Source organism: Argentina silus (genome assembly GCF_951799395.1).
Source record: "Argentina silus genome assembly, chromosome: 12".
Taxonomy (NCBI): domain Eukaryota; kingdom Metazoa; phylum Chordata; class Actinopteri; order Argentiniformes; family Argentinidae; genus Argentina; species Argentina silus.
In genome coordinates this window covers 1,655,089-1,672,805 of record NC_139666.1, presented here as the reverse complement: position 1 = coordinate 1,672,805, position 17,717 = coordinate 1,655,089, and the positions used below count along the sequence as shown (strand labels likewise).

The 17,717-nt window shown below is 45.3% G+C and overlaps 1 protein-coding gene across 2 annotated transcripts in view; it reads left to right on the top strand.

Annotated features, from left to right (window-relative positions):
• Window positions 1-10,943, top strand: part of wnt6b (wingless-type MMTV integration site family, member 6b) — a gene marked incomplete at its 5' end in the record, with an annotated part of 15,316 nt that extends 4,373 nt beyond the window's left edge. Inside the window, 3 exons of one of the 2 annotated variants that reach the window (XM_083682690.1) lie at window positions 792-1,012; window positions 6,559-6,860; window positions 7,994-10,943. In XM_083682690.1, coding sequence (XP_083538816.1) covers window positions 792-1,012; window positions 6,559-6,860; window positions 7,994-8,455 — 985 coding nt within the window. In that variant the 3' untranslated portion in view covers window positions 8,456-10,943. Of the gene's footprint in view, window positions 1-791; window positions 1,013-6,116; window positions 6,861-7,993 lie in introns of those variants that run through there. The other variant, XM_083682689.1, reaches the window with a different exon arrangement.
• Between the last annotated feature and the right edge of the window lie 6,774 nt (window positions 10,944-17,717).

The window sequence follows — 17,717 nt, the reverse complement described above, 5'->3', positions numbered from 1 at the left end:
TAGAGTACTTCTTATCAGACCGCCATGCGAGGGGATTGGCAAGAGCCTTGTCTGACTTCTTAAAACAAACTCACAAGGCAGATGAATGTTATTAGTCAGGGAGATAGCTGTGACAGCTGTGACAGAGCTAAATGAAAAGCAATGAGGTATTCTCTCCCACTCTCCTACAGAACTCCCACAGAACGATAAAACCTGACTTCATCTTATGGGATCAGCTGAACCGGAGTCAGATGCAGAGTTATTGAATAGAGTAGGGGGACAGCCGGGGGGACGGGGTGGGGGGGTGGGGGGGGGGGTACTATAGTGCTGTTCTCACATTATGTCATAGCAACTGTCACGAGAAGTACTGGCTGGAGTTCAGAGTATTGGACCTGAGGCCTGTTCTCCCATTAGGAACTGAAATAAACAATTTATCTAAGTGTAAACATACATCTGTCAACGCTATTGGAGAAACCCGGCTATTAAGACCCGGCTCTCTCTCTCTCTCTCTCTCCTTATGTTCCCTGATCACTGCACTTTTAGTAGTCCTCTCTGCGCTCGAAATGCAACGCTTCCCAGCAAAGAGGAACTTAACGACGTAAAACTGATGACATTTTGTACTGATGACCTTTGTGAGGTATATCATGTGTCTGATTAAGAAGAAATAGTAACCTACATTTAGGTGTTTGTTATTTTTCCTTTATTTGTGTTAAGATAATGTTCTCAAATGAAACATGACCTCAGTGATGCTATTTCTGGTATGAAAGAAGATGTCAGTGATGTGTGCTGTTGTTGTCCCCCCCCCCCTGTAGGGCTGTGGGGAGTCCTCTGGTCATGGACCCCAACAGTATCTGCAGGAAGACCAAGCGGCTGGCGGGCAAGCAGGCTGAACTCTGCCAGACCCAGCCAGAGATCGTCAGCGAGGTTGCCAAGGGAGCCAAGCTGGGGGTGCGAGAATGCCAGTACCAGTTCCGGTTTCGCCGGTGGAACTGCACCAGTCAGAACAAGTACTTTGGCAAAATAATGCAGCAAGGTGAGTGAGAACTTGTCTTTATTATGGAAAACATGGACCCAGCGATTTCCCCTCCACACTTCTTTTTCCAATATGGAAAAAGCTGTGCCCGCATAGGGAACCTTCTTCCAAGCACCTTCCTCATGCTTCAACTGTGTCTCACTTAAGACGTGAACCCATGACCTCAGAGTGCACCGCCAGTGCCCTCTCCTCAACCTGAGGTCCTGTCCCAAGTGAGGCGGAGAACAAGGACAGCTGTTGTGTCTTAACAAGACAGATTTACACATGACTGCTCCTCTTTTGCATCAAATTGCATACTCAAAATCATCCTCCAAATTGCCTCTCATAACCATTGATCTCGGAACATCTTCCAGCCCTTTGAAGTTAGTCATAAGCCTCACGTAGGGGCCTACGCTGCTCTGCAATTACTGTGCTGCTTTTTGACAGTTGTACCCTCCCTTTTCACTGTTGTGTGACTGGTCCATAGAAACCGTTTCGAGACCCCAACAAAGACGTGTTTTGTCAACCGGCCGCAGATCCAATATTGTGTATGTATGCCATCCCTGATTGGCTTTATTGTCTCCAACTAACTAGCTAATACGAGCCCACAGTTGTTTGGATCTTGAGAGGACATCTTTCATATTCAATACAATTAGAGTGCCGGCGCTGAAGGTATCCCTGTTATTCATCCTCATCATCATCATCATCATCATCATCATCAGTAATATGAGATAAGAAATGTAGCCTGAATTACAACGTGATTGAAAGATGTTCTAACTCAAAAGAACTGCAGCTTGGTTCTTCTGGCTAAGTACGTCATGAGTTAAGCACACTAGTCTGTCATGCTGTTCGCTAACTCCTGCCACAGTCATCCCAGAGGAAGCCAGTCGTCCTCGGTGGCAAAGCTAAGTGTCCTGTGGGCTCCTGAATCCTGGTTTGGCTGCTCGGTGAGGATGGTTACGGCTATTAAGATGAGACTTTGAAAAGTGTCTGATTACATACATTATCTTCCTGTAAACTGTGGTTTCTTCAGTAGTGTTAGTGCAGCCAGCAGAGGGCAGACTGCTTGTGGTCCCCTCTGGTCAGGCGTGTTGATCCAGACTGGGTGAGGGAGACACCAACAACTACATGGATCTGACCTCACTTATGGCATTATGGGATCGATCTGTTTATCAGCTGAGTTACGATCACAGAGCGTTTCTGCTATGAGCATTACGACATTACGCCTTCTTTCACTACGAGCTGGAATCTGCCAGCCAAAATGGTGATTAATCATACATTCCTCTGTGTCTATACGTGAGGCTTAAGTGCTCCTCTGTTTTGAAACATTCACCACAATTACCATGAGGTAGGTCTAATGACCATTCGTCAGTACCGCCGGTCCTGCGAAGACAGGCTCCCTTCCCTGCCTGCATGCTGGGCCACACAAAAGTTGCCGACATTTTTTCTTCCTCTTGCAAAAATAACTTGGGGCTGTTTTCTTCCTCTATTCAAACATGTTGTTGTGTTGGTTTCCCTGTGCCAAAGGTTTGCTGCAAAGCCGTCTGGCTCAGCCGGCTTCAAACATGTCTCGCGATCGTAATGAAGTCGTTTAAAGAATGCTCCGAGACCATATGTGGTTCTAATTAGAAATGATAATAATAATGCAGCCTACGTGTCATTTCTCCTGCCACCTCAGGAATGCAGCTGGTTATTTCGCCTGTCAGGCGCTCCAGCTTCTGTCTGCCTCTCTGTCAATCATCGTTTGCTCTGAAGCATCGTCTGGGATGTTTACTCCAGACTCTAAATGTTACTCTGTGACAAACAACCACACACGCACACACGCACGCACGCACACATGCACACACACATGCACCCACACATGCATGCACGCATGCATGCACACACACACACACACACACACACACACACTCTCTTGGTGGTACAGTACAGTAGCTGTCCTTTATGAATGTGACACACTTATCTGACATGCATTCCACACTGGAAAAGGTGAAACATTCTGGCATGCCATGATGTCAATGAGAGTACCATAGTTCCCCTATTAAGATGCCATGATGTCAATGAGATTACTGTAGTTCCCCTATTAAGATGCCATGATGTCAATGAGATTACTGTAGTTCCCCTAGTTGAGACTGGGGAACGCATAAATGGAGATTATCATTAGCTCATGGTGAAGTCATTTGCATAATCCTCATGGGATAGTAAACAAGCAATTAGGTTTTTGTCCTGTCGGCTCCTTGTAATATCACATTTCTCAGTAATGATGTATTGCAGCTTCTGCCTTGATCTCGATTATGTTCAAATAACAAATTACCCCCGAAGCGTTAATTACAGAGAGGCAATGAAACTGATACAATCAGAGTGAGGATGTTGCTTTCCCCTTGTTTTACCAGAGGATGATAGATGAATGTCTGCTTGTGTCAGGTAACACAATACAGCTGGAGAATAAACACTTGCAGACAGCTCCCCTGGGGCAGACAGAGTAATTAAGCTAATCATTACTCTTGTTTCTTGAATATAATCCCTGCTCACCCCTGTGAGAAACATGCAGTGTGCGCATCCTTCCAACAGCAATATTCAGCTACAATCAGAGCCCCCCCCCTCCACACACACACACACACACACACACACACCACCCACCCCCCCCCCACCCCCTACATTCCTTCACACATGTCCCCTTTGAACTTGATAGCAGGGGCAGGTCAGATGGCACTGCTCTCAGTACTATGAAAGAAATGTGTGTGTTTTCACCATTCAAAGAGATCACCAGCAGGCCAGCTGCAAACGGGCAATTACCAGATTAACGTCCCAAAAAACCTGTGTGATATCAGGCATATGCATCTGCTGAAGAATGTATTTGTGTCTCTGGAAGTACGGTACCAGTCAAAAGTTTGGACACACCTTCTCATTCAATGGTTTTTCTTTATTTTTTATTATTTTCTACCTTGTAGATTAATATTGAAGACATCAAAACTATAAAGGAACACATATGGAATTATGTAGTAAATAAAAAAGTGTTAAACAAACCAGAACATGTTTTATATTTTAGATTCTTCAAAGTAGCCACCTTTTGCTTTGATGACAGCTTTGCACACTCTTGGCAAGGTGTGTCCAAACGTTTCACTGGTAGGTGTAAAGTGTGTATGATTCATATGTGGGGATTACTCTCTGTTCTGGCTGCGAGTCTCAAGGTAATGGGATGGATCTGAGGTATGCAACGGGACACACGCTGTAGAGGAGTTCAACTTCTCCCAGACCGCGATTCGCGGAGGCAAAATCAATCAATCAGAATTATTCACACCCATCGTACCGGGTCAGACCGCGGTTCAGAGAGGCCCCCGGAGTCTACAAGCTCTTCTGGACCCATGCATCATTGACTTAAAGATTGAGTATTAAAAAAATATTTGCTAATTCCTCTAGAAGCCCCTTCTGGCATCAAGTGCACCCTTCGACAGGCCCAGGCACAGGCTGGCTGGAGACATTTGTTTGGAATTTGTGTCTCAAAGGAAAATATAAAAAAGGGTGCTCAAATCAAGGGATTTTTTAATACATTTTTTCATAACCTCCTCCCCTCTCTTAGTTGCATGTCTTCATAACAGTGTTCTCCTAATCGAGTTAGTACGGTAGTGTTGAAAATTGAACCGATGTATGTTTTGAATGTACATGGACTATAGTTTTAATTGTATCCACTACAAACAGAAAGTAAACATGTAATATGCTTATATTTCTACTAGAAAGCTCAAATCCATTGTTAGATGTGACTGTTGTCAATATTGCGTAGATGCTGCTGACGAAGGCAGCCTAAGGGACCTTCAGCTGAAACAACCACATCGTTACTAAACACCTCCTCCTGAGAATAGTAGATGTTGTTAATAGTGTGCCTACTAATAGTTGGTTACAGTTACGTTTTTCTTTCCTGCACGCTTTCCATGTCATCTCCCCTCTGAGACAGCAAACAGCCTTTGACTCCATAGTCCCCTTGTTGTTCCTGAGGAGGTAGTGGACAGGACTGGCCCGGTCTTAGACTAGAGGAAGACTCCACAGAAGGTACTGAGTCAGTCAGCTCAGCTCTGCCGCTTCTGTAGGCTAAAGGAGCCCAGGAGGAGAAATTAGTTTTCATCCAGATCAATTACATCTGGCTTAGCCTGAATAGAAACGGCAAGGGTGTGTGATGGGAACTGGTCTGCACATTTCACATGACAAAGACTTCTTAGGAGAATTATGTAGGGAGTGTGTGTGAGGTGTGTTCAGGTGTTTGAGCGTGAGGGAGACTCCACACACACACACACCCACACACACCTACACACACACACACACACACATGCATACGCACGTGCATACACACACACACGCACATGCACACACACATATGCACACATACACACGTGCACACGCACACGCTGATGCACACACACACTCACCCACACACACACACACGCACACACGGATGCACACACACAGACACACACATACAGTACTGTACACACACACACACACCCACACACACACACACACACACACGCACACACACACACACACGCACACAGACACACACTCAGGCCTGTGTGGAGACATCTCTGGGTGTGCAGGCGGACAGCTGGTAGTAATATCAGTGTGCTGGTGTGTGTGTGAGTCCCTCTCACGGCACCGACTCCGTCTCCCCAGATTTAATGAATCCCATTCACTGAATCATGCGATAGGGAGCTGGCACCAGGCTGGGCGGTGACTGCACGCTCGCGCCTTCCAACTCCACGAAATAAAAGTCATTCATTTCGGCTTCGACACAATGGACTGCTAACTGCCTCCTGGACTCCTCCCCTCCCTCCCCTCCCTCCCCTCCCTCCCTCCCTCCCTCCCCTCCCTCCCCTCCTGTTCTTGATGTAGCGCAGAGCTTGATGGAGACACAGACTGCTGATGTCTGATTTACATGTGATGTCTCCAACAACAGGTTCCAGAGACTTCTACCTGGATCTTTCCCAAAAGATTAAAGAACAATGTTGGTTAGAATGATGCTGGTGTTGAGGGAAAAGACAGAGGATAAATGGTCAGTTGCCATACATCCCTTGGGCCACGGGCAGTAAGCCTTGGGACAGAAATAGCCCAGCAGCTGTGTGTTATCTGAGATAGCAGGGTAGGTACACAGAGTGACCTGAGGTCACCGGTAGTCCAGGATGTAGAGTGTTGTGTAGAGGCATTTGTGTGTTTGTGTGTGTGTGTGTGTGTGTGTGTGTGTGTGTGTGTGTGTGCGTATGTATGAATGCTTGTGTGTGTGTGTGTGTATGAATGCTTGTGTGTGTGTGTGTGTGTGTGTGTGCGTATGTATGAATGCTTGTGTGTGTGTGTGTGTGTGTGTGTGTGTGTGTGTGTGTGTGTGTGTGCGCGTATGTATGAATGCTTGTGTGTGTGTGTGTGTGTGCCTATGTATGAATGCTTGTGTGTGTGTGTGTGTGTGTGTGTGCCTATGTATGAATGCTTGTGTGTGTATGTGTGTGTGTGTGTGTGTGTGTGTGTGTGTGTGTGTGTGCCTATGTATGAATGCTTGTGTGTGTGTGTGTGTTATCGTCCAGACATCCGAGAGACAGCCTTTGTGTACGCCATCACGGCGGCGGGAGTGACCCACACGGTGACGCAGGCCTGCAGTATGGGGGAGCTCCTACAGTGTGGATGTGAGGCGACGCGGAGCAGGGCTCCCCCCAGGCCCGCCTCCGCCACCCCCACCGAGGGCGTCAAGTGGGAGTGGGGCGGCTGTGGCGACGACGTGGAGTTCGGCTACGAAAGGTCCAAGCAGTTCATGGACGCCAAGAGGAAAAAGGGCAAGAGTGACATCAGGACGCTGATCGACCTCCACAACAACGAGGCAGGACGGCTGGTACAGTGAACCCTCCATCCCTCAGTCTTCTCACAGTTATCTTCAGTACAATAGGAGTGGTAGAGAGCTTTGAAAGGGTTTTGAGATGTGATAACATACTGGAAGTAATGATTGAGTTGTATTTTTGCATGAATCATGAAACATTACATTTTGTTTCACCTCTGCTGGTCTATAAGCAAAAGCACAGATAGGTGGTGATTTGAAATGTTTTGGGATTATATTCAAACTGAGAAATACTGCAATTCAAGACAGAATGTAAATCTGCTCTCCATCATGCTTGTATTACTTTTTATAGGTTTTTAGAAACAAAGGTGAAAATTATCTCCGGAAATTATTGTCTAGCTGAACGAACCTCAACCGATGTGTCACCCAGGACCGCCTCTAGCCGTATTTTTGTTACACTGTAAACTGATATCTTAACAAGAATCACGTTTCTCAAACAAGAAAACAAGTGTGTGCCACATTTTTTGTTTTCAAGCCATTAAGGCAAGTAGCAGCTAATATTTCCCCTTGTAAAAAAAAAAAGTAGTTCTTCATTTAAGAATACACATGTATGCAGACAAAGTGAAATATGGCCCTGACAACATCCCCCCTGTTGACAGGGAGAAAGCTGCGTCGCACTCTGGTCAGAGACTGTCTGCTTGTTTGAGGAGTTAATTACATGTTATTCTTTCGAATTTCCTGGGACTCACATTTGTTGCTCACCCCTGTCAGTATTGCCTCATCCCCGTTGGATACACTGTCACACAACCTAAAACCACTCCAGGAGGTCAGAGACAGGTAAATGGGTAGGACTGGGGTGCAACAAGTCGAGGCAATTACAGCATTAGGGCCGCTTTTGAAAAGCAGAACAGCACGGAGCAAAAGAGAGAGAGACGTTTGCTGGATAAGAAAAAGAGTCCGATTAAAAAGCAGAGATGCACGATGGGTTAATTATCCCCCAAGTGTTTAAGTTGAATGATCTCCGTTGTCAAGGCCTGTGAGATCTGGGATGGCCAGAGGCATGATGGAGGCGGTGGGGGGGGGGGGGGAGGCGGGGAGGGAGGGAGGGAGGGAGGGGGGGGGGGTAAATTCCTTCTGAATAGCGTCTGCTTTTATCTCACCTATCTGTCTGTGTGTGTCTCAACTAACAGGCGGTGAGGAACTACATGAGAACGGAGTGTAAATGCCACGGGCTGTCGGGGTCCTGCACGCTGCGGACCTGCTGGAAGAAGATGCCTCACTTCCGGGAGGTGGGCGACCGCCTGCTGGAGAGGTTCAATGGGGCCTCCAAGGTCATGGGGGGCAACGACGGCAAGTCCCTCGTCCCCGTGGGGCAGAACATCAAGCCGCCGGACAAACAGGACCTGATCTACTCGGCCGAGTCGCCGGACTTCTGCCTGCCCAACAGGAAGACGGGCTCGCTGGGCACGCGGGGCCGCATGTGCAACAGCACGGCCATGGACGTGAGCGGCTGCGACCTGCTGTGCTGCGAGCGCGGCTACCGGGAGGAGACGGTGGTGTTCGAGGAGAACTGCCTCTGCCGCTTCCACTGGTGCTGCGTGGTGCAGTGCAAGAAGTGCTCGGTGAGGAAGGAGCTGAGTCTATGTCACTAGCACTCCTCCCGGCAGCAGGGAGGGAAGGAGCTGAGTCTATGTCACTAGTACTCCTCCCGGCAGCAGGGAGGGAAGGAGCTCGGTTACAGGCCCTCTTCTGTTTAACAATGATGGTGCTCTGACATCAAGCTTCAATCCTTCAGTCCAGGAGCACCCGGACAGAGTTAGCGTCTTATCTAGGATCGTCTTGGACAGACTACTACAGTAAACTCCCTCAAGCTGTAGAACAGTCCAGAACGAACGATCAGCTAAGTGACTCCACAGAGAGAGAACTCTGAGGCTTCTTCGGGAAACCTTCAGGAGGAACCCAAACCTGTTGGCACGGTGACCCACCTACAGCCTTTGAGATTGGCCAGTGACCCACCTACAGCCTTTGTGATTGGCCAGTGACCCACCTACAGCCTTTGAGATTGGCCAGTGACCCACCTACAGCCTTTGTGATTGGCCAGTGACCCACCTACGGCCTTTGTGATTGGCCAGTGACCCAGAATAATACCAACATAGTTGTTTCTAGTCTCCACCCACTCTTTAGGACCAAAGAGGAACATGCTGAGATCCACCATTAAGAAAACACGGTTCGCTAAGGCATTGACAGTTAACCATGTAACTACAAGTGGTGACAAAATATTACAATGTCACAAAAGCAGACTGACTTTTGAGTGTTGTTTTATCTTGAAAATATCGGGAAAGAAATACCATGTTCATGAGTCAAACATTTGACATGGAACCGAAATGTCAACCTGAATGGCATCAGGTTTTTTGGTTTTGTATAAAGCACAAACAAATAATGAAAAAGGGAAATTTGGGGTTATGTTTTTTGGAGGACGAACACCATCTTTGTTTCATGGTGTGGAGTTAAACTGACACCCGCTGAGACTTATTTATAAACGATGACAAGACTACTCATAGTGGTAAGATGAGGAACGTTCCGACCGCCTCTCCCTAAAGCACTTGGGATATGGGAGCTATGTAAACCATATGTTAGCATTTTGTCTTTGTTCGTTCGAGTAGTTTGTAAATGGAAAAACAAAAAAAACATGTCATGACTCTTTTTTTCATGAGGTGCCGTATGGAGAATGTATGATGTTGTGTTTATCTGTTTAATATACAGGGCTTTTGTGATGCACTTTCAATTAAGCTTTTCTTGCTTCTTCCATAAGTCATGTTGCGCAGGATGGCCAGTCGCAATCACATCCTGCACTGACAATGGATCAAGACGATTGTCTCCTCTATACGTCAACTCACTGAAATGAGTCTGATGTCACCATACAGTTTTAAGGTTTTTGAGGTTTCTGTCTTCATTCTTTACTACAAGCAGATCAGATCTAGTTTCTCGTTTTGGGCAGAAATAAAGCCTTCTGTCTCCATTGTGATTGATGATTATCTTTCATGAAGTGTGCTTTGCCTAAACACACTACATTTTCTCTTCCTACAGTCTGTGCTCAGTCATCTGCAGCTATACAACGGTTATTGTGTCTGTTAGTCATGAGTACATGAATAGAATCCTTTATGTTGGTACTTCACCTTTCAGGGATCTGTGAGACAAGAAACCAGTGGGCAAAACAAAATGAGAAAGCACGATGAGATGACATAGCTGTAATTTATTGCCAATATACCAGGTTTTATGACCAGACGATTCCCTGCCAGAGGGTTCGTAGTTAATATTGTTACCATGACAGAGACTACACACACTGCAAAGGATTCAGAACCTGTCACTCTGGTCAATAAAGTTTATTTGATCCTCATCTAAATACCATTTTTGTTACAGCATCCTTGAGTCGGTTGTATCGTTCCCCGTTCTGACTGAGCTCTACTCGCTGCAACGTTGGGCCCTCTATGCAATTGGTGTGAACAGTAGTTAGCAGTAGAAATTACGACTTTACCATGTAAAGGTTTAAGTTGCACTGTCAACCAAATGAGACCAAATGTGGCTTTATCTTGATCATCTCTCAGCTTCTGTATTGTACGGTACATACTTGTAAGATACAAACAAGCATGATGAAGTTAGGACTGGACACATGTTTTTCTTGGGGGCTTTAGGACATGTTGGGTTAACTGCAGGGTTGAGGTCAGTTCCACTTCAATGTCTGTCAGTTAAATTGGATATTAGATGTGGAATTTCTCCATGGAGTGGACCCCACTCTACATGATTGTGTAATATTCCTGTGTGTATGTTTAGGCACCACTTGTTATGACAATGTAAGTTCATGGTTTTGTCATTGTCTGGATGCAAGGCACAACTAAATGTTCAAGTTTTGTAAACATCATTATGTCATGACGTTTTAGAGATGTTATCATCATTTTTGGAGGATCTAGAGACTTACAGTACTTGGTTGTTGATTATATGGCATTTGTATTCTCCAAAATCATTTCATATCCATTTTAATTTTTCCCGAAATAAGCGTAGACATTGGTGACACTGACAAAGTGAGTTCCTGCACTTACGAAACATGTTCAAATAAACAGTCAACTGTTCTTTGTTCTCCTACGGGCGGTTCTGGGTTGTTTTTGGTATTCAAGTTTGTTTTTGTATCAACTGCAATGTCATTTTTGTCTCTTGACTGAAAGGCTGTCTCAAAATGTTTAACTGCAAGAGGTAACTGCTTTTGACCCAGACAAAACTGAGATTTTGAATGCGTGACCCTTTCATAAACGGGTTTATTTCTAGAGACGATTTAATAAAAGTTATGTCATTTTTTCCTTCCATTGACCTTAAACACATCGTGTAAGTGTTGTTGTAACTGGTTGACTTCACACCAGGTTAAGGTTGAGGGCTTCACCTCACTCACTTCCATTGACCATTTTCAAAAAGATCTTTTCGACACTTCTGCTTCAAGTATATCCCTTTGCCACTCAGCGGGAAAAAGGTGTTGTTTTGAGTTATTTATGCTGTTAGAGAGAGAGAGAGGAAAACTCCCGCTGTATTAGTTTGAGCCTTGCAAGTCGACACAAGTTCATATTTTCCAGGAATTCGGTGCGCGGAGCCAGCAGTGTGCAGAAGACAGAGGTAGGCCACAGACGAGCAAAGCGCCAGGAGCGTTCTCCTCCTGCTGCCACGGTGGAGGCAGCGTGGGCAAGGCCAGGGGAACTGCATAGACAGTGGATAGATTTATTAGAAGCCCTGGTATTAATGTGGCTGTCTCTGCCCCAGCTCTGTTTGAATGGGAGAAGAGGTGTACTTTTCCACATGTCCCCCACCCCACCCCCACCCCCCTCCGAACACTGTCTGAGGAATGCGCTGTATTCAGAGATGTGTCTGTCTTTGCCTGCTGATTGTAAAACATACAGACCGTTAATGAATGGCTGGTGGATACACTGTCACGATGCAGGCTGTCGTTTCCTTGCATCAATCAGACCAATGGGAGACCTGAGTTTGGGGCTGTTTTTTTATATGATCCATATTCTGGTGAACCTAGTGACCTAGTCACTGACGTGCATTTAGACCCAACAGGCCCTAGAACCTAGATCATGTCACTGAGAATATCTGTTGACATGGAAACCGACAAAAGCCAGTTGTACAGTGATCTCTTCCTAAATGTGAATCTCCTCTTGGTAGCACCTTTAATCAGTAAGACATTTTCTTTGTTGTCAGGCCATGACTAAAGGAACAAAGCAGAGTGGAAGAGAGTGAAATATAGAGAGAAAGAGAGAGAGACAGAGAGAGAGAGAGACAGAGAGAGAGAGAGACACAGAGAGAGAGAGAAAGAGAGAGAGAGAGAGAGAGAGAGAGAACTGTTACAGGTAACCTAACACCATCATATTCCAGAAATTCGGTGAACTTCTCTGAACCTCTCTCTTAATCTCCACTGAGATGCTTACTCAAAGTGGATCTGTTCATAAACTTTGGGGCGAGATTTAATCTGACGGTAATCACTCTAATTATAACCCACAGGGAGTAAGACCTCCACTCCAGCAGTGTGTTTGGATGAAACAGTGATATTTAGGAGACATGCCGCTGGAGATGGAAGTTCAGCTGGTGTCTGCGGGGGCCGAGGGAGAGGGGCCCACCAAGGTTGGTGGCAATGGATAATGTGAGCAGTTACCTTTAACAGTATGTAATTTCATTGGTTGGATGAACATAAAATTGAGCAGTCTTTGTGTAAAAGTAGATCATCTTGTTATCCTTAACTGTAAAAACATTGCTGCTTCGTCAGTGGGTGGTGGAAGGACCTGCTGTCTTAGGATGATTTGGCAACGCCTGTACGAAGGAAACACAATCCAGGTCCCTCTAGGACTGTGTCAATAAACAGTACTGTTTGCGTACACTCAGCACTGGGAATCCTCAGTGTTGAACAGCACTCTTGTTAAGTGTTCGTGCTATCGAACGGTAAGAAGGCTGTGTGAAGGCAGTGTGAAAGGCAGTGTGAATCACTGGGGGCGCTTAGTGGCGTAGCACACTAATGGTTTTACCACGTAATCGCAAGGTTCCTGGTTCGATTCCGACCCTCGACCTATCTTGCATGTCATCCCTCCTCTCTCTCTCCCATCCTTCCTGTCAATCTCTACTGTCTCCATCCCAATAAAGCAGAAATGCCCTAAAAACGTATTTAAAAGGCATAAATTACAATAGAGGCTTAGCTACATAGGTCTCTACTTGTGGTCTATCAACACATGATGGCGCTGTTTGAACAGGATGTTATTTTTTCCCTCCACTGCGCCGTGCTTCAAAGCTAACACTTAAAAATGTTCTGTCATGAGACAGTTGTTTAATTGAGAAGAATACAACAGCAACAAAAATACATCCTGGCTTTTTGGCCCCTTGCTGGGTTTTTGGGGATTTTTTTTTTTTAACCCAACCCACCACGATACTCGATGTATTCAAATTCCGCCAATGAGTTGGCCGTGTTTTGGCCTGGTCAGCTGCAGGGTGGCCCAGGTGCTCAGACAGCCTGAACTCTCTGCTTTCTCTGTCAACTTTATCTTCATCTTTGACCTGAGACCACTTCACTTAGAAGGAAGCCCCAGACTCAGTACCTCTTGAGATCTCTATCTCTCATTTATCTCTCTCTCTCTCTCCCTCTCTCTCTCTCTCTCTCTCTCTCTCTCTCTCTCTCTCCTCTCTCTCTCTCTCCTCTCTCTCTCTCTCTCTCCTCTCTCTCTCTCTCTCTCTCTCTCTCTCTCCCTCTCTCCCTCTCTCTCTCTCTCTCTCTCTCTCTCTCTCTCTCCCTCTCTCTCTCTCTCCCTCTCTCTCTCTCTCTCTCTCCCCTCTCTCCTCTCTCTCTCTCCCTCTCTCTCTCTCTCTCTCTCTCTCTCCCCCCCCCCCTCTCTCTCTCTCTCTCCCTCTCTCTCTCTCTCTCTCTCTCTCTCTCTCTCTCTCTCTCTCTCTCTCTCTCTCCCTCTCTCTCTCTCTCTCTCTCTCTCTCTCTCTCCCTCTCTCTCTCTCTCTCTCTCTCTCTCTCTCCCTCTCTCTCTCTCTCTCTCTCTCTCTCTCTCTCTCTCTCTCTCTCTCACTGGCCTTTGCATCCACAATGCCTCAAGCCGCTTCTTTGTCATCTGCCCGGTGACCCTCTGGAGTCTATGTGGAGTTACCTAAAGTTGTAAAACTGCCAATCTTTAATTTGTTGTGATCCCTGTCTTGATAAACAAGGCATTAGTTGGATGGTTCATGAGAGGCCAGTCTGCCTGTGGTCTGCGGACCACAGTTATAGAGAAAGTCTAGATGTTTGGGTCAACAGAGCCTCTGGCCAGTGTAGTACCCATAATAATAGTGGATTGAAGTAACAGTGTCATCAGGAGTCAATTTGTAGGTGTGTGTGTGTGTGTGTGTGTGTGTGTGTGTGTGTGTGTGTGTGTGCGTGCGCGCGTGTGTGCACGTGCCTGTGTGTGTGCGTGCGTTTTTGTGCATGCCTGCGCGCGTGTGCATGTGTTTGCATGTGCGTGCGTGTGCGTGCGTGTGTGTGCGTGTGCGCGTGTGTTTACGGGTCAGTGATATGACTCAGCAATGGGTGTGATTTGGGTTGTACTTTCGGTTTTTCAAAACATGTAATTAATAAGACAACAACTGCAAATATTTGCATATTTGTACAGAAACCGACAGCACAGGTTTCAAATTCCTGTATCACCTACAGTATGTTTTCTACCTGCATACCTCCCTGGTTACACACACAGGTGTTCTTACACAACAACAATAGCAAGCAAACATGGTGTAATTACGCCCAATTAGGGATACCCAGGAGTAATTCAAGTGGTAAAAAAAGAAACTAATGTTCTGATTTTCCTCAATGGTTTTTCTGGAGTGCTTGATCCAGCTGGTAGGTAAACTCCACATAGCTCAGAAGGATTTCCTGCCTATTGCCCTCCAGGAATCAACAACACATTAAATTCTTTGTTAAAACCACAAACAACTCCCCAGTCATAGGGCATGTCTGAAGGGCTGGGGCTAACCTAAGACTTCATTATCGAATAGGAAAAAAGCGTTTGTGTACACACAAAATCAATTTTACCGAGATGTTGGAAATTACATTACATTTCTACCTGTGTAGTAACAATGTTGTTACATGATCATTTGACTACGGCCTTTTTCACTTGTTGTACTCTGTCCAGGAGAGGGAGCCTTGGTTTCCACAACAACTTTCACAAAGTCTCACCAGCTCAACCTATGCTCTCTGGTGTCCTGTGGGTTGGTTACAGTACATTGACCTGATGTTGGATCACTTTCCCCACATTTCAACTGTAATGCGTCAGTCAGTCGGGACCTTATCGACACCTGTCAATGTAAATTCACTGGTTTTTAGTATACGGCACAATCAAATTAAAAATGACCTTCATGACTCTATTTTTGATAGTATATTTTGAGTTGGCTCTGATCATCAAAGTTGTGTCTGCTACTACTGCCTCACTTCAGAGGTGGGGAGATGTGACAGCAAGACATTTTCTAATCCAATGTTGTGAGCAGAGAGGCTACAAGTCCACCATAACACCATAGTCAGAGGCTCCACACTGGACTGTTTAGCCCCGGTTCCATAGAAACACAAACCCATGCGAAGAAAATCAAAGGTAATGTCACATGAAATAGGACTGCACTTTGCATGTCGAAGATCAGAGGCAGAGAGAGAGAGAGAGAGAGAACATTTCAGCTTGACCCCCAGCCCGTCCTCGGGTAAATAAACATGGTGGAGAACAGCACAGACACCACGCTCTGTCTCATTACTGCAGCCTTTTGACTCTCTCGCTAAAATCAAAACACACAACACGCCACATTTTTCAAAAGCCCGTGAAGGTTTTTTCGCTTAAGTCGAAAATCTCCCCACGGGCGTTAGATTTGTGTACCTTCTGTGAGTCGTTAAGACGGTCCAAAATAAAGTACCACTCATCCCCAAAATATTTTCATTCCCGCAATGACTAGGTAATTGATTAAAACCATACTGTGTGCTTCCACCCAGAAGATTGCGACACAAGGAAGGTCGTTCTAACCTTTCCGTGGCACCATGCATCTCCAGGCAGTGAAGTTCCAATAAACAGACTGGTTTTCTGTTTGTAATGTCTGTGATTTACATTTTTACATTTACATTTACATGTATGGCATTTAGCAGACGCCTTCATACAAAGCGACTTACAGCAATATTTCTCTCTGATCTTCAGATAGTTAGATTACAAAACACATTCATTCATATCTTAGATCTACTTTGTTGACCACAATAGAATTGCACTACAGCACGAACTCTCACCTACACTGTCGTTGTGCGCATAAAGGTGGTTATGAATACCTGCATACAGCAGGTCAAAGTGTTGAATCCTGAAGCCGATGCAGTTGTCTGAGAGGTGCTGTACTGTGCAGGTTTGTTTTTCAGAAGTCACTGTATCCTTTTTAAAAATCCGTCTCTCTGTCACTCATCAAATGCTCATATATTCAAAGAACCATAGCTTTTCTTGAATGGACATTTCATACAGTATGTTTCACGCCTCTTCATACTGTAACCTGCTCGCCCTTTCTCTCATTTCTACAACACTGAACTGAAACCCGTCCACTGTAACAACCTGTACTAACTTTTCCCCAAATTCCTGTTATCTGTCCATGCTTCTGTAATTGCAGGGCTCGGCCTCTCTGTTCTGCTCCTTGTCCTGTAGGTTCTCCAGCTCTGCCGCTGTACACTCAAGAATTTGCCCGTTCGAAAAAATTGGTGCTTGAGGAGAGACTTATAATTGCCTAACCTCTGCCTCTTTCTGCTCATTCCTCCACTCAAAACTTTCCAAGAAACATGAACTTGCCATGAACTTCTGTCTCAGCTGACAGTTGTGTCAGTAATATACTGTAGTACTGTATATTGCAGAAATGTAAGGGATCCCTGTTACGATGCTGGAGTTGCTAAATTACCACAGTCATGTTTACCAGTATCTGCATTGCATCTGTGTGTCCACTAAGCCACGTCCACTTATGTACAGTATTTGTATTTTTCTTGTGAAAAAGAGACAGTGGGTCAGTTCCATGGACGTGGATTAAGACACCTCTGGAATAAAAGCCGTGTTCAGTTGAGAATCTCCATTCAACGTGCTTTTCGTTCCAGTAGTAGACCTAATCTGGAGCTGTGAAACCACCCAACGTGTTAATTTCAGTTACCATGGACTCCCCTCTGCTGCCTGAGCAACAATGCAGTGCAACCTTGCACTCAAAGTTCAAGGAGGATTCTCTCTCCCATCCTGTGAGTGGAACACAAGAAGGGTCTCTTTGACAAGGACCTATCGTAAATGTGTAATTAGGAACATAAATTCTACTGCACAACGACTTAACTTCAAGAGAATGATATGTGGCCATTCCAATTACAGTAACATTGATACATTCAATAACAAATATTATATATTAACATATAATGAATATTCATGAATATTGACAGAATAAAAGCATCAAGTATGTAAATTATATGCCGTAGGCTCTGTAATAAGCATTTTTACCAAGGCCCAAATGAACGTTAACATAATTATTTCAACAGGGCAGAGACAACTTAAACACATATAAACATGAAATTACACTTTGATGTAATTTTCCTTCAATCAACTTTTGGTTTTCTCAACCTTCTGCAGTATGTTTAATTCCCTTAGGAAAAACAGCTGCAAATGTTGCACTTGGTGCAAACGCTACTGTAGGTAAATCTGTCTCTCTGTCACTCATTAAAGGCTCATATATTCAAAGAGCCATAGATTTTCTTGAATGAACATTTCATCCAGTATATTTAATGCCTCTTCATAGTGCAACCTACTACCCTGGGACTCGACCTGACCAGAATGTTGCTGCACTGAAACAAAGCAATTCATCAGTCTGGCCTCA